The 17,604-nt window shown below is 39.6% G+C and overlaps 1 protein-coding gene across 3 annotated transcripts; it reads right to left on the bottom strand.

The window, feature by feature from the left end:
- Positions 1-1,041: 1,041 nt before the first annotated feature.
- Positions 1,042-15,741, bottom strand: LOC117665218 (cytosolic 5'-nucleotidase 1A-like). Of its 3 annotated transcripts, XM_087880221.1 has the most exons (8): positions 15,564-15,666; positions 14,359-14,535; positions 11,929-11,984; positions 8,129-8,296; positions 7,023-7,152; positions 6,420-6,542; positions 5,401-5,579; positions 1,042-4,004 (listed from the first exon to the last, which is right to left on the bottom strand). In XM_087880221.1, exons 3-8 carry the CDS (start codon positions 11,971-11,973, stop codon positions 3,690-3,692), a joined length of 960 nt encoding a protein of 319 aa, XP_087736347.1. In that variant the 5' UTR covers positions 11,974-11,984; positions 14,359-14,535; positions 15,564-15,666; the 3' UTR covers positions 1,042-3,689. The 3 variants fall into 3 exon arrangements, with proteins under 3 accessions (XP_087736347.1, XP_034272756.2, XP_034272758.2); XM_034416865.2 differs by lacking the exon at positions 14,359-14,535 and having other exon boundaries at positions 15,564-15,741; XM_034416867.2 differs by lacking the exon at positions 14,359-14,535 and having other exon boundaries at positions 15,567-15,700.
- Between the last annotated feature and the right edge of the window lie 1,863 nt (positions 15,742-17,604).

The following is a 17,604-nucleotide window of genomic DNA, read 5'->3' as shown; positions in this document are numbered from 1 at the left end:
TCCTGGCACGCGATAGCAAAAAGGTTAGCCATCACTGTTCTAGAATATATTTGTTAATCCAGACTATTCACAGGATTTTCCTGGCAGAATGGATTCCTACTAGTTAAGGCTGTGTCCTTCAGCGGTGGCATATTATTGTACCACTGATTTTCCTGGATCTCATTTTGGCTTTCTTCTTAATCCTGATTCTTGGGTTGTCCTTTCAGCTAATTAAATGCTAATTCCAGAAGAAGCCCATGATTACAGCATTTAAAATGGACATATAATCCTTTTGAAAATGGTGCCCCTTATCTCACCCCCACAGATGAGCAAACTAACAACTGGAATGTTATTTAATTATATTTCAAATAATCATTGTGCTAAAGAGCTGTATGATAATGCTCTCTACATGGGGCTCCCCCTGGGGTGCACCCGGAGGCTCCAGCTGGTCAAGAATGCGGCCGCGTGGGGGATTATGGGAGCGATGGGGTGCTCCCATGTGACACCTCTCCTGCGCGAGCTGCACTGGCTCCCGGTGGTCTTCCGGGTGCGCTTCAAGGTGTTGGTGACCACCTTTAAAGCGCTCCATGGCTTAGGGCCGGGGTATCTACGAGACTGCCTTCTGCCACTAATAGCCTCCCACCGGCCAGTACGCTCGCAGAGGGCCTCCTCAGGGTGCCGTCCGCCAGACAATGTTGGCTGGCAACCCCCAGGGGGAGAGCCTTTTCTGTGGCGGCGCCCGCCCTCTGGAACAACCTCCCCCCAGAGATACACACAATACCAGACCTCTGGACTTTTCGTCGGGCTCTGAAAACTTATTTATTTCACCTAGCCGGGCTGGCTTGATCCCACTGTTTCGATTAAATTGAATTGATTTTAATTGGGTTGTTTTAAATTGTGGCCAAAAATATTTAATTATTTTTTAAACTGTTTTTAAATTTTGTATGTTCTGTTTTATTCTGGCTGTTCACCGCCCTGAGTCCTGCTGGAGAAGGGCGGTATACAAATTAAAACAAATAAAATAAATAAATAAATAAATAAATGATGTCTTCTGATGGACAATTTGGGATAGCAAATTGATCGGTTTATCAATTATCTAGATCAGTGGTTGTCCATAAATGGACTAGTACATTTGTTTGTTTATTGTGAAACAACTGAAACCTCATTCTTGAAATAGCAATACATGATAAATATAATTGCAGATTTCCTGTCAATACATTAATAACTTTTTCACAAAATAAAAAATTAAATTCCTGGGCTTCTATCATGGTAGGGCTTAGTTTTTTGAGAAAGTAAGTGGACCTTAAATTTCTAAAGACTGAAAATCTCTACACTAGAAACTATTTCTAATTTCTGTAAAAATGATTTTTTTAATAGAATGAAATACGCCATTATTTGTATATCTTATAAAGAATATGCCTAGCTACTTTTCAGCAAATGCAATGAATGTCCTCATTCTTATAGCTTCTGATGTTTCGGCTTGTAGTAATTATTTTGCCTGTAATAAGCATTGTTCCAACAAATTTTTTTTGGCAAGCGCTAGTTTTAGTAGATTAAAGATATACTAAAGTATTCTCTTATAAAGAGTTCATAACAATATCAGTGTATATATATCGATATAAAAATGTTCCACGTTGTCAATGAAATAATTTTAGCGTAGAAGTGTTGATTCACTGATAGCTATTTTAAACTAGATATATGTACATTGCAATTGCACAGCCATCACATGTTAAAACCTAAGCAAGTTCTTGCAAAGCAAGTTGCAGAAAATATATTTTTCACATCAGATATTTAGCATGAACTATTTAATAAAGAAATTTGGCAGCATTTACTCAAATTCACAATATTTAACCCTTCGAATTAAGCAGCTTGCCTACATACAGCAGATGTATAGGATTATTATGAGAGAGAGCGCTAGAGAAGAGCTTTTTACATTTTGCTCCAAGATCCACTGGAGGCCAATACAGCATTTAGAAAATCAGAATTCCATGGTTGGAATGGCTATCAGGAAGTAGGCTGCTGCACTTTTCACGAATGCTTGTTTCTGAGTAATAGCAATAGCATTGGCATTTTGACTTATATACTGCCACATAATGCTTTACAGCACTCTCTGGGCAGTTTACAATGGCAGCATATTGCTCCAACAATCTGGTATCTCATTTTACCAACCTCAGAAGGATGGAAGGTTGAGTCAACCTTGAGCCGCACTGGGATCAAAACTCCTGGCTGTGGGCAGAGTTAGTCTGCAATACTGCATTCTAACCACTGTGCCACCAGGACTCTTCAAAGGTCTTGAAAGGCAGTCCCATGTGCAGTCCATTGCAGTATCTATTCAAGAGATGGCAAGAGAGCACATTACTCTTGCCAGGGTCTCCTGTTACGGGAATGGTCACAGATGTTGTATCATGGACACAGTCAGAGTTTGCTTTTTAATTACAGAAGAGCAGAATAGTTACCATCCCATTCATTTACTGACTGTTTCGGTAGTGATTTTATTCACTTTAGTAGGCTTGACAATAAAAATAAATGTAAAAATGTAGGAGAAACTACAAAGATGAAATGGAACCAGGAAAAAGCTGCAGTCATTATCAGATCATGCCAAGTGATTTATGTATAAGCCTCATCCTGCTTAGTTTTCTTCAAGATTAGGCAAGATGTTGACACTTAGGACTATTTAAATTATTTATGCTCCGTGTTCTAATATCTTTAAAGGAGTAACTACCTAAAGAAAGTAATCATTTTAAAATAAGTTCAAATTCGTCTTTAAGTTTGAGGTTTTTAAAAAATGCACTTCAGAATTTCACTCTCAACTTTTTAAAATTCTTCCCTGCATGTGAATAGCAGGTAATTTTCAAAGGCATCATGTGAAATTATTTCCAAGGTGTTGCTAAAAGGCTGAAGTGGCTGTTACTTTGGGTTACGGAAAACGGTGGCCAAGGATCACAGAATAAAATTATGTCACTAACTTGATGGACATGGATCTCTAGCAGTTGGGGAGGGTTCTTTAGGGAGTTGCAGATGGGTGTTGGTGTTGGTTTCTGATAAACTAACCCCAAGCCAAGATTTAAATAGTCCAGTTTTTCTGCCAAACCAGTAGTTTGCTGCCATAATCAAAGTAGCTCAGCCTGGAAACCGATAGAAAGAAGGGAGCTGGAAGACTACAGAATCCAGGAAAAGGGGCAGATACATCCAATTAAAACAGTGTGAATTGGATGAGAAAAGACGATTCTTTATAAGACCTGTAGCAAATTGGTGTCACCAGGAGCAACCACATGAGAATTTAAGCTGTTAGCGAGAATAGTTAATTTTTCACGGAGATGCTTGAATGGAATTCTTATGGTTATAGTAATTCCACTTGGAAAGCAAAGTCTGTCCCATGCAAATAGCTTTTCGCTATGTTCCCAAACAATAGAGAAGTCCAGAATGTTTTGTTTGGAATGACCTTTTGTTGTAATAACACAGAATCTCCAAATGTCATCAATGGAAAAAAAGATCGTACAGGCAAAGAAAGGAACTAATTCGCTACATGTTAAGCATTGATTTCCCCCTTTTTTCGATGAGAAAGAATACCCTGATCAGGTAAAGTCACTTCTCCTATTTTCTATAAATGTAATTTATTCTAAACATTGCTCTCGCTGTACATTTAAAAGTTTGTTTGCATCCCTTTCCTTCGAAATATTGGTATTGTTAACTGACAGAACACTGTGATCCTATGATCCCTTCTGGCAACCATAAGGAACCAATGCAGAAGGTATGCCAACATCTTGAGCGCCTTGGATATTGTGAAAATTATCATCAAAAAAGATGTGGGGTTGGATCTTGGAGAGAATAGGACCTTTTGGAGCTCCAGCCATGAAGAAGGCTTCATCAGTCGGCAGTCCCCATTCCCGAAGGGTTTTGATAGCCCGGGTGCCCATATCACGGCCACTCCGGGCAGTCACCAAATAGATGCGGATGGGAGAGTCCACTTGATCAAACTTTTTACGCATCTTCCCAAGATGCAAAGCAAAGGCTTTCAAGGGGCCCTGGAAAAGATGGCAGGAAGCAGAAAGAATGGTACTGTATTATTTTACAGAGAGATGCCAAGCAGAAATAAAAACCCACTTATTATACTCAGAGAAGGACAATTAAGCTCTATTAAAATTTTAATTTACAATGAATAATATGATCAACATGGGGATCTTACTTTAGTCTATTAACAATAAGGGTTGGCCATGAACGCAATTCAGTAAAGTAGTGAATCTAAATCCATCCTTTAGGCAACATGGAAGAACTTTATATTGTATTTTCATATCTCAATTCAGTAATATTTTCATAATCATTAATGCATTTGGTAACAAACATATAGAGGGGTTGCTTTGTTGACATAAATCAATGCACTAAAGCAAATCTGTCATCAGTTAACCTTTGAACTGAATATACCTGTGAAGGTAAAGCAGAGGTATTATGCAGACAGCTCACTTTGGATTAACCAGCTGTGAATTCTTTTTTAACTTGATAAGATAAGATAAGATGATAAGATAAGATAAGATAAGATAAGATAAGATAAGATAAGATAATTTCTATAAAATTATCAAGGGATTATAGCTCATCCTTTGTCATTCTTTGCTAAATTGAATGAAAAATACCAGTTCTACAATTGTTGTAGAACATACAGTTGAAGATGGAAGGAATGAGTTGACTTGAAGATTAGTAGCAGAGGCAGGAAGACACTGGAAAGACCAGGGGATGGGCAAGCTGATGGGAAGACAAGGGAAAACTGGAATGAGCTAGCCATTAAGAAGATCAGTAACAACAGTGGGAAGATACTTGGGTTCAGGCTCAGTGACAGAACACATGTTTTACACCTAGAAGATGCTAAGGTCAAATCCTCATAGTGAACCTTGAAAACATTGTCTATCTCTGTGTTGGCAAACCTATGGCACGTGTGCCCGAAGTGGCATGCAGAGCCATGTTGCCTGGCACGCCAGCCATCGCCCCAACCCTGCTCCACCGCATGTGCCTCCCGCCGCCCAACTGGTCTTCATGTCTCTTCTGCACATGCGCGAGGGCGGGGTGCACGAGGGGATGTGCGTGCATGTGCGGGGGCGGGGCAAATGCGCAGGGCACTCACATTACATTTTGGTGGTTTATGCATGCACGTTCCCCCATGCCCCATTTTGGGCCTGGAAAGCCTCCTGCACCAACCTGGAAGGCAAAACACAGCACGGGGGGCCCCGGGATGTATGTGCGGGGGTGGGGGGCAGGATGCATGCGTGGGGGCGCTCACCTTGTATTTTGGGGGTTGGGCACGCGCACATGCATTCGTGCGTACATGCGCTTTCGGCACTCAGCACCAAAAAGATTAACCATCACTGGTCTATCTCAAAAAGAAATAAAGAGAGAAGATATGGGTATCTATTAGAAATGTAGCAATCTTACCTCTCCCATGGGTACAGTTTCCATAATTTTCTCATATTCTACTGCTTCCTCAAGACCTTTCTCATGAAAGACACGATCAGTCTCATCCGAAAAGAGTACAGCATCACCATCAAAGACAACTCGTAATTGGGTTCTAGGAGCCTGTATCTCCTGCTGAAAGATGAGGGCTGCTGAGACTCCTGTATGACAAATAGACTTGTTATGTTGCTTGTTCAGAAGAGACATCTTGGCTCTGGTCCCAATTTAACAAGGCATTCCTTATCATTCCTGATTTCCTGAAGATGATGTGGATTATGCATTTGCATGAAACAGAAATGGTTAAAAATGCTTTATGGCTGCATGGACCCGTCAGGAGAAGCCATCAAATCATCATATGTTTCTGAGGTTAGAACTGACAACTTTTCTTGTCATCAAAGTTCTTCTTAACAGGCACCATGGAGTAGGTGAAGAGAGACAGGAAAGCCTTCCTTGGCAGCAAAATCTATCTCCTCCCCTTCTACAAGGCGTACAATTTTCAGAATTCTCAACTGGTTGGAAATTCTGGGGGGTTGCAGGTCAAATAAGACACCAAGTTAGAGAAGAATGTACTAGATCAATGTTCCTCAATGTGCTTCTAACAGTTCTACTGAAATACCTGAAGAGCATGACAGAAAATACCTATTCCTTTTTAATGAAAAGTAGACTTACTTCCCTGATAGGGAACCAACTTCAGAAAAACCTGCACTGCTAAACAGTGACACCAACTGGGACTTAATGCATCTAACACTACTTTCTGTTTATGCTACAAATAACCTGATATAAGTAATCGACAGAATGTCAAAGTTGAAAAGCCAACAGAGGAGATATTGTTCCTTGTTGGCTTGATCTTGGAAGAGCGTGAAGAATTCTTGCAGAATTTGTGATAGGCTATAATGGAGGAGGCATATTCATTTTAGGACATAACCAGGGAGATGGCAACAAAATATAAGAAAAGTAGATATTTCAGATAAAAAGGGAAGGAACAGAAAAGAAGGACAAACCTCTCTGAAGCGCATTGCACACATCTTTTGGGTCAGCTGAGAGAAAAAGTTTCACATTGTGGGTTTTCAAATATTGAGTAGAATCTTCATCACTGACAAAGCAAAACTTGGAGATTTCCAAACCTTAAAATCCAGGAACAAATAAGGAGGGATACAAATAGAGGTTGAAGCAGCAAGAAGATGTATCATGAAATTTCATTCTTGCAATCCAACTATTAAAAACTATGAATTGGTTAGTTGGCTCCTCCAGAGGTTTTTCTTAATGGAGATTGAAATGGAGCAAGATCACATTTGAAATTTTATGAGGAAAGAAGAGAAGGGCTGTTTGGCTGTGGATAACCGATAAAAAAATGGAGTTGGCAGAAGAATAACTAATTCTCAAGCTCAGTGTTTTCCCTCATATGATGATATTAAAGTTATAAAATTATGTTTATTAGATCTATATTTAGATCTACATTAGATTTATATACCATAGCAGCTCAAGACACATACATAGCACCCCTCCTCCTATTTTTCTCAACAACAGTCCTGTGACACTAAAAGAAAATAACTGATTCAACTGACTTATCCATCTTTGGGAGACCAACTCAAAAAGCAACCTACCATATTGTTTCACGCTGTTGATTATTCGCACACCACTCTCTGGGCTGTTATTGGAGAGAACAATGACATCAAAGAGGCCCTTTTCTTCTGGGTTTCTTTCAAGAAGTTTCTTGTTCACAAACTGCACTGCCTGAAAGGAGCAGGCAGAGATGCATTACTACAGGTCTATGGAGATTCTCAGTCATGGTTGTCCTAAAGGTGCTTTTTCAAAAGGCAACTGGACTTTCTTTGTTTTCCCTTGAAGACGTTTCGCTTCTCATCCAAGAAGTTTCTTCATGAATTGAAGAAGCTTCTTGGATGAGAAGCGAAATGTCTTCAAGGACAAAAACAAAAGAAAGCTCAGTTGCCTTTTGAAAAAGCACCTTTGGCACATGCATTACTACAAATTTCTCTGAACGCCAGCCTTTAGTGGCCATATTTGAATACACTTTGCAAAAATGATATTTTAAATGTAGTTGCAATTGTTTGAAAGTTCAAGCATTCAATGCAGTATGTCCACATTAATGATCTGGAATGTATTCTGAAGATGGGAAAAACCTTGAACAGAAATAGATGATGGATATATGCAGGAGTGTTTGCAGAACGTGGTCAAAAATGTCACGACTGCAGCCACAATTGTGAGATCGAAGCTCCCCATCTATTGTTATGTGCTACATGTCAACCCACATAAAAAAATGAGCAAGTTACCATTTTGACGGTTTTTTAAAATCATACTTTGTGGACACCCCTTTTGCTTATAAATAATACACAATTATTACAAAATGCCCATAAGCCTTCTGTAACTTCTTCATAAAAAGAACACCTGGGTAATTAACAATTGAAGTTCTTATTTTTTTAGAAAAAATGGAGATACAATTATTGGGCAAAAGAGGGAAAAACTGAACACTGGTCAAAAACTTGATTATCTTCATATATATGGATATAAAAGTTCCAGTCAAGCAAGAATTTTTGCTGATGAAAAACTCCCTGTGATTGCTATTATAAATGTCCCATCTGCATTTACTCTGTGATTTAATTTAGTACATGAGCACTCTGTAAAACTTAAAATGTGCGCACAATACAAATAACTTGCTAAAAGAAATCCATCCCCCTCAATTTTTTTTTACCTGAATGAAAGGGAAAGCTGTTCCCTGCTCCAAAGGACTGTTCTCATTTGCTTGCTGATGTTTCACATATTCCTCTTTGCCCTTTGTCAAGAAGATTTCATGCTCTTTCTCCAAATTGAAAATGGTCCTTGTTGTCACAGCAATAACCAATGCTTCCTTTGGATCTTTCTGGAGATGTTCAAGAACATTGACTTAACTAACATTAAAGGGACGGAAAGGAAGAGAAAGCAGCTTGTACATTCTCCTCTTCCATGCCTTTCTCATCATCACACTACATCATTTCCCCTTGTGACCTAGCATTGTGCTCAGAAAGCTAGTTATTATAAAAAAACTCTGCAAAACCTGTATTTACAGCATAATTACTACATGAATTACTATGAAGAAGTGATTCCAGCCTAGAAGCCCGGCCTGACCTTCCACAATGCCAAGGAAAGGAATGGCTAGGAAATCACTCATCAAGGAAGGAACTGTAATCAACCAGTGATCATCATCTCATTCATGATTCCTATAATAATGTTCAAGGCAGTCTTGCATGAATGTAATGAGAGTCCACAATCTCAGTCAGCGACCATTAATCTTCCTTTTCGTTTTAAGACTTGGCCCATACACGCTTTTTTTAAATTGGCTGCCAACTCATCATGTGAAGTGTCTTAAGGATATGCTTAATTGCCCAGAGGAAAGAAACAAAAGAAAAAAGTGCATAAAGAAAAAATTGGAAGGAGCTGGAGCGCCACTCTCTAATTAAATGCATGAATAAATGACCAGCAGTGGTCAGCTTGATGCTTCTAAGAGATCCAGAAGAGAGACATAAAAGCTTTAGAATAGACCTGGGCATTTTACAGCTTCCAGGCCACATCCGGCCCTTTGACTGTCCCTGTCTAGCCTGCGGGGATTGCTTTTGTTTTGAAAGTGACTGTTTTTTTTTAAAAAAAAAAAATATGTATTTGTGTGTATGCAAGCCTATGTACCTTCATAGCCTTATTGCTTTGGCCATCCACACAGTCTCAATTTCTCATGTGGCCCCTTGGGAAAATTAATTGTCCATCTGTGCTTTAGAGGGTAGCTGGTTCACACCAGGGGTGAAATGTTCCCGGTTCGGACTGGATTACCTGATCTGGTAGCGATGGCGGCGGGTGGTTTGGAGAACTGGTAGCAAAAATCCCTGCCGCTCCCCCACCCCAATGCCCAGCTGAGCCGCGCAATCACCAGAGGCTTTTTTTAAAAAAAATTAAAGGCATTTTTTTCTACAACCTCTTCCGCCGAAAAAATGCTTTTAAAAGTTAAAAAAAAAAGCCTCTGATGATCGCGCGGCTCAGCAGGGATTGTCAGAGGCTTTTAAAAGCATTTTTTTTACAACCTCTTTGGCCGAAGAGGTTGTAGAAAAAATGGTTTTAAAAGTTATATATAAAAAAAAAAGTTGGCCACGCCCAGTCACATTATCCCCCCCTCCAAGCCATGCCCACAGAACCCGTAGTAACAAATTTTACATTTCACCACTGGTTCACACATATAATTTGGCCCATGTTACTGAACATTTCCCCTTTTAATTCAAAGGCATATTGTTCAAAACTAGTTAATGTAACTATTTTTAAAGTATATAGATCCATTCTAAAATATTTCTGAATTTAAGCTTTAAATTTCATATAAAATCAATATATCGACATGCCCAGAACACAAAAACTACTAAGGAATACATCATCCAGCTCACAATCAATTTGTAACACTTGGCAAATTTATGATAACAATGAACAACTCCCAGGGAGAAATTATAACATAATTTAAAAATGAGATTAAATTGGCAACTTTAAAAATGACATCATTAAAAGCTGAACAGAGAACATGTTACAACATATATGTAACCCACCTGGAGCCTTACTTGGAGTTATATAATGGTGACTGAATGACAAGGCAAAACTTCTCTACAAAGGGATATATCAATTATATTCATTCCAGTAAGACTGAAAGTAGAGCATTAACAAGAGCTAAGGTCTCTTATGATGTTTTGCAATATCAAGGTTATATATACTTACTCAGGTGAAAGCTTTTCATAGATTTCCCTTCTCAAAGCAAAAACAGCCCTTAGCATTCTCTCTCTGTAAATCAATATCCATTAGCAATTCTCTTTTAAAACCCAAAGGTTACAAAGCTAAAATAGATAGATCCACGGTTGTGTAGTTTGCCTCTAAGGTCTCCTTCCAAATTGAGTATATTATCTAGAAGAATCAGGGGAGATTAGCCTTCATAACAGAATGTCAGTTTAAGCCAATAAGTGGTCTTTCTTAACCAGACTTGCATTTCTTCTGAAATAGATTCTATTTCCAAGCAAAGGGCAGCACTAGGAACTTTCTGAGAGACATCAAAAATAGCCTTCAAAAACCTGAATTGCCTCCAATAAGGAGAAACATTTCCCATCTGAAATTAGTGAGGGGGATGACCATGGACTCTCAGATTTGTCTAGTGCACCAGCTGGGCCTGTTCTTGGATCAAGGAGACCTTCAGATGGACACCTGAGCCCCAAGTCACCTCATGAATGAACTATTGCTATGTGTTCTACATGGGGCTGCTGTTGAAGACTATTCAAAAACTATCCAGAATACTGATCCAGAGTTCAGTGGTGCAGGCAATTATGGATATGCTAATTGTTGGTTAAAATTCAAGGTGCTGGTTATTATTAATAAAGCCCTTAATGGCATAAGATCTGGTTGTTTGACATATTTGTTGTTGTTGTTAGTCGCGAAGTTGTGTCCGACCCAACTCTACTCCATGGACAACGGTCCTCCAGGTCTTCTTGTTCTCTACCATCCCCCGGAGTCCATTTAAGCTTATGCCAATTGCTTCAGTGACTCCATCCAGCCACTCATTCTCTGTCATCCCCTTCTTCTTTTGCCCTCAATCGTTCCCAGCATTAGGCTCTTCTCCAATGAGTCCTTCCTTCACATTAGGTGGCCAAAGTATTTGAGTTTCATCTTCAGGATCTGGCCTTCTAAAGAGCAGTCAAGGTTGATCTCCTCTAGGACTGACCAGTTTGATCGCCTTGCAATCCAAGGGACTCACAGAAGTCTTCTCCAGTACCATAATTCAAAGGCCTCAATTCTTGGCACTTAGCCTTCCTTATGATGTTTGACATATTACCTATCTCCAATAGTTTTTGCTCATCTGGTTTGGCAGTGTGCTGTGCTCCAAGTCCCTTTGATTATATAATGCCATCTCTAAGGATTTACAAACTTAACCTGAATGTGCTTGTAATTCTTGTGAATCTAGTAGCCTATGCAAAATTTCCAAAAGGGTGTTTCATTTTGCTGAAGGTTTGTGCAAAGCATCTCTTAGAAGGTGCTTCCTATAACCATGCAGGCTTCTTGCTTCTAAAGTGGGTATATCGGCCCTGCTTTGCACTTTCTTCCAGTATCCAAAGTGCCAATCCTGGTTGCAAAGTTGCACAAAGTACACTGACAAGTCATGTTACTTCAGTGAGTTGAATTGTGATTGTCCAACCCTAAAATAATAATTCTACAAACCACATTTTAATATAACATAGATTAGCATCTTATGTGACCACTCTCAAGCAAATCCCCCTATTTTTAAAGGGTGGTGATATCAAGGAAAGGAACAAGGAGCTCGGGACCATATAACATTGTTTTGGAGACCCAGGCTTGTTGCTGGCCCAATATTAGGCAAAATGAAAAAGCTTCCTTCATGATTTGCAGAAGCTGAGCAGCAAAACCTACCCCATGCAAAAAGCAGACAGCCACAGAAGCCTTTCAAACAGTGCATGTAAAGCATTGTTTTATTTAATACTTCACCTGGTTAATGCTGGTATTTATGATGGTGCTGTCAGGGTCTGCCATCTTGTTCTCACCTTGAAAGGGAAAAAGAAAATAGCTGATCCATCAACTTCATTTAATGGCAAGAGAGCAGATATCAGACTTATGACATTCTTTACTCTATATCCCAAAGAGGAAGAAAACACTTTCACATGTCTGTGCTGTGATATGCTGTAAGACAGAGTGAAGCAATGAGCTTTCTGAGGTAAAACCCTCCTGCGCGAGCTGCACTGGCTCCCAGTGGTCTTCCGGGTGCGATTCAAGGTGTTGGTTACCACCTTTAAAGCGCTCCATGGCATAGGACCCGGGTGCCTTCGAGACCGTCTTCTGCCACCAATAGCCTCCCACCAGCCAGTCCGTTCCCACAGAGGGTCTCCTTAGGGGGCCATCGGCCAAGTTATGTCGGCTGGCGACACCCAGGGGGAGGGCCTTCTCTGTGGGAGCCCCAGCCCTGTGGAATGAACTGCCCCCGGAAATACGTAAGATCTCCGACCTCCGGGTGTTTCGCTGTGCACTGAAGACCCTGTTGTTCCGCCAGGCTGGCCTATCAACATAATTATTTTAAATTGGGGTATTTTAAATTTCTGGGGTTTTAAATTGAGCCAAATCTATTTAATCATTTTAATTTTTAACTGCTGTTTTGTCTTGTGTTTTTAAATAGGCTGTACACCGTCCTGAGTCCTTCGGGAGAAGGGCGGTATAGAAATAAAATTATTATTATTATTATTAAAAAACAAAACAAAAACCAAGATGGTGTTCCTTCCATGAGCAAAAGCCTTCTGTTAATACTGGCTATGGAGACATCTTCCATTGTTCTTGAAGGCAACAGACTAGCATAGCAGATAGAGTTGAGAAGGCCCACTTCTATTTGGGGGATTGCTATATACAAGCATTGGCTGTCTGAAGCTCGTTTTGCCTTACAGCCGGGCCTGCTTTCACTCAGCATAAACTTCTCATATAATTGGACAAAATGTTGTTCTATGGAGCCAGTATCAAACTGCAAATGATGAAATCTAATTCAAATTGAGTTGAGAAATAACAGCTTAGTCATGCAATTTGCTAAAAAAAGAAAACAGAGAACCCAAAATGAGTGAATATGCATTCAGCTAACATTCTGTTATGACATGTAATTCAGTCCAAAGTATAAATATGGCACTTTTGTATTGATTTACTGATTTTTTTGCTGCGGCTCAGAATGGAAATACATATTTTACATAAAAATAGATGGATCTTTCATAATCAGATCCTGAAAAAAGGCTTTAAGATTTGGGGATTTAAAAAAAAGTGTTGTTTCTTAAAAATAATAACCAAGCCTAAAGCCAATTCATTTTTTACTGGGATATATCACACTGATAGAATTTTTCACCCAGTAAAGCTTGTCACTGTTATGTTCTTTCAGTAAAATAACTTTTGTTCATTGGAAGCTATCTAGTGACCAGACTGGATCCAAGCAGACACAGATTTGCACTTAATTAAAGATCTCACCAAATTATTTCGAACCAGTAATTCCTTCTGCTAACCTTTGCTATAGGATGAAATGAGGAGAGTCCCCTTGTATGCCTGCTGTGCTTGCATAAGATAAGGCGGGATATAAACACAAGACATACTTTTTAAAATAATGAAAAGTACAGATACCTGTTGATTTTTCTTCTTAATGTTAATTTTTAGGAAGACGGAGTAAAAATAGATTCTTGAGCATTCTTTGTATCAGTCTGGAGTCTATTGTATATGTGCCATTCCAGCTGGCATCCCCATGGCTTAGGGCCAGGATATTTGCGAGACCGCCTGCTGCTACCGATAACCTCCCACTGGCCAATACGCTCTCACAGAGAGGGCCTCCTCAGGGTGCCGTCAGTCAGGCAATGTCGGCTGGCGGCCCCCACGGGGAGAGCCTTCTCTGTGGGGGCACCCGCCCTGTGGAACGAGCTGCCTCCTGGAATACAACTGATCCCGGACCTCCGGACCTTCCGTAAGGCCCTGAAGACTTATTTATTCCACCAAGCTGGCCTAGCCTAAATGGTTCTTAATTGGGATTTTAAATTTTATAGACTTGGGGGTTTTAAATTGGGGAGCCAATGATTTAATTCTTTTAATTATCTTAACTTTTGTATTGTATGTATTTTTAATTTTGGCTGTTCACCGCCCTGAGTCCCTTCTGGGAGAAGGGCGGTATACAAATTAAATTAATAAATTAATAAATAAATATAGCTCCAACACTGCAGCAAATGTAGGTGTGCTTGTCTTGAAAGATTGCATAAGTATATAAAAGAACTGTGTCTGAATTAGGCCGTCAGTCCAGTCCAGTCCAGCATCTTCCCAACTCCCTTCCAACATTAGCCAATTAGATAGTTTCAGGGAGTGTGACTTGTTTTAATAATTGTTTTTATATTACCAGGAATCAGTACCTACCTTAGCCCTGGCTCTCCTCTATTGCTCTTTCCTTGCTGTGCAAAATTTTATGGTCAGCCTTGTCTTCTTGACTGCCCCTTGCCCTGCTGTGCCAATCATAGCAATTCAAAGCCTTTGGCTTGTGAATGGGGGATGATTGAGGTTTCTTGACTCCTGTGCTGGATGAAATATACCTTCCTTGGGTAGATAAAGTGGATTAGAATTAACACCACAGAATTTAAAGTGGTAGATGAAGGGGCCTATTTAAAAACTTAACAAAGGGTTTAGAAAAGAGTCATTTGTCTATAGAAATCTTCCAGGGATACCATCCTAAGTACTTACACACTGTAAGTGCCACATATAAAAATTCCTATAAGAGCAATGAATTAACTTGTCATTTTTATCATTGACATTGCTGAAATCAGTCTGGAATCAGGTTTATAGCAAACTGCTATTTCAGTTCTGCAATTTGTTGCATTTAAAGATGGTTCGAAAACCCCCAGGAAGTGTTATTTCACAACACTCTTGAAGGTTTAATAGTGAGGGAGTTTGACTGGATTCAGCGAGATGCTTATATTTTAGTTTCTAGCTAGTAAATAATTTGGGTCAGTTCAGCTTCATCTATAAAAGTTGGAATACCTGTTTGCAATTAAGAAGTTATAATAAATAGCTAGGGAAAAGGGATAAATTATAGGAGCAACTCAGAGAATTACAAAAGTTGCCTGTGGATGCAATTCAACCTCACCTTGTTTATAGCTAGTCATGTTAAGTAGAAATGAACAAATGAATGAAGGCAAATATACGAGTCCCAGAATAATGTTGCCAGATCCAATGTGGGTCGGTCACTGGGACCAGAGTGAAATGAAATGAATAAATCCGAGGTAACTATTGGTTCGCCTTCTTCCTTGTACTACTCTACATAAAGAGAAATAATTAATCTGCCTTCATCATCTCCAATGACTGCAATACTGTAGCCACAAAATCTCACTTTCCCCCCTGGTTTCTGGCAAGGAGAGAAGGGCGCACATAAGCGGAGAAACAGAACAGATTGAAAGGAAACGGCATTCGGCAAATACTTCCTTTTAAGGAGCCAGCACGAATTGGGGAAGCGATAGAAAGGATCGTGAGTGTTCGCAAAAAGTTGGGTGCTTACGGTTTTTCTAATGAAAAAACAAGCATGCAATTCAATATGCAAATATTTAATAGTCAAATATCCCCAAACTCACCACCTTTCATTCATAGACAGCTCGTTTCAAAACCAGCGGCATTCGAGCAATCAAGTTTACAACAAGCGCATGCCGGTTCTTTTATGTATACTTTTTTTCTCCCTACGATATAAAAGTTCCACTGAATGCTGGGAGTTGTAGTCGGCACCTATGGAAGGTCACATGTCTAATTACGAAGAAAAAAAACAGAATGGACTTCCTTTCCCAGAGCGCCTTTCGCTGACAAAAAAAATAGGGAGTGGGTAAGGCGTGGTTTTACAAGTTGATGGATAAATTTTCCTAGTGATGACAGTCTGAAGTTTCTCCACAAGGATAGGATACAAATAGCGGGAGATCCAGAGTTACATTTCAAGGTTCCCACAGGCTAGCCTTTCAATTTAGGACAGACTGTGCAGTCATCTTTCTTAATCCTGTCAAAGACATTTGTATTTTCACTGGCAGAGATAGATTATAATTTTCTTCTAGCTCTCTAATTTCATGAGCAATAAAATGTCACTGTTAAATACAGCCCATCTGAGGCATTTGAACATATAGCTTGGAAACGCCTCGCTGTGAAGATATCAAAGAGGATAAATAAAACAGATCTATTTATTAAAGATTCATCCTTGCTTTTATTTAAAACTTTCTACTTCAGAATTCAAGAACCATCTGCTTCCATGGATTTCAAGGGACGGAATACATTTTTGCAGAAACAATACTGAAGTGGTTCTTGTTCCCTTTTTTTTACCTATCACTAGTATTAAAATTTCATATCCAAAATGTTTTTGCTTGCTGTGGGCATAATCGATTGGTGCGATATACTTGTTATGATTATGGCGTGGCAGGGGTCAAATCCAATAGGTTCTGACAGGTTCTGGAGAACCGGTAATGGAAATTTTGAGCAGTTCGGAGAACTGGTAGCGGAAATTTTGAGTAGTTTGGAGAACCGGCAAATACCACCTCTGGCTGGCCCCAGAGTGGGGAGGGAATGGAGATTTTGCAATATTCTTCCCCCAGGAGTGGGAAGGGAATGGGGATTTTGCAGTATCCTTCCCCTGCCACGCCCACCAAGCCACACCACGCCTAGTAAAAAAATTTGGATTTCACCACTGTGGCATGGGCGTATAAATTCATAGAGGCCAAAAGGACAAGACAGCTAAAAGAAATGGACATTTCATTGGTGTGCAAAACTTCCTGGCAGGCAAAATTATTTTGGCAGGCAAAAAGGGAATCAGAGCCTTCCAATTTTCTTTAACAGAATAGCTTTAGAGAAAAATGCCTCTGGGCATTAATAGAATGCCTTTCTCTTTGGAATTGGAACAGCTTCATAATCTTAAACAGGAAATAATGAAAATACTTTTCTGGTAGGGGGACGGACTTGGTGATGGCATTTAATCTGTTTACTAAAGGTTGTACTTAACTCTCACCATGTTTATATTTCCAATTGGTTAGATTTATATTAATCTTGTCCTCCAGGAGCTCAAAGCCTTCATTTTATTTCCTTTCCTTTGCATATCTGGGTGGTAGGTTATGAAAGTTAGTCAGTGTGTTACTGTGGATTATAGGGCAATTTTATTTCTTGTAAATTCCAGATACGGATTTTTTTTTTTTTAATTCTGCTGCCATCCAGTCACAACTCCAACAGAGTTGAAAGGGAATGTAGTAATTATTTATCTTGCAGTTCTAGACTCACTGGACTCACCAGGAAGTGCTTTGAAATAAATACAAACTGTATTTTTTGGAGTTTAAGATGCACCTTTTTCCCTCAAAAAAGAGGGTGAAAATATGAGTGCGTTTTATACTCTGAATGTAGCCCTGCCCAGTTTCTCAAACAGAGGTTTCAGAGGTGGAGAAAAGCATCAGAAAAAAAGCTTCAGAAAAGAAGCCCCCAAACAGAGCTTCAGAGGCTTTTTTTCTGAAGCTCTGTTTCAGAGGCTTTCAGAGGCAGGGGAAAAAAAGCAAGGCACAGAGCTCCTAACCAAGGAAACTGTTGCTAAAATTTACCTCTGGGATGTCAGATATTGCCTGCATATGATGCACCAGAGACTAGAAGGGGTTAAGT

Source organism: Pantherophis guttatus, chromosome 1 (assembly GCF_059756535.1).
Source record: "Pantherophis guttatus breed Tessera chromosome 1, ASM5975653v1, whole genome shotgun sequence".
Classification (NCBI taxonomy): Eukaryota; Metazoa; Chordata; class Lepidosauria; order Squamata; family Colubridae; genus Pantherophis; species Pantherophis guttatus.
This window is presented reverse-complemented; position numbering and strand designations above follow the sequence as displayed.

Bases quoted from the DNA above. Each gene is read 5' to 3' on its own strand.
- LOC117665218 (XM_034416865.2), bottom strand. The intron at 8,297-11,928 runs GTGAAGTATTAA...GAACATCTCCAG, and splicing joins TAAATACCAGCATTAACCAG to AAAGATCCAAAGGAAGCATT. The intron at 4,005-5,400 runs GTAAGATTGCTA...CATCTTTTCCAG, and splicing joins AAACTGTACCCATGGGAGAG to GGCCCCTTGAAAGCCTTTGC.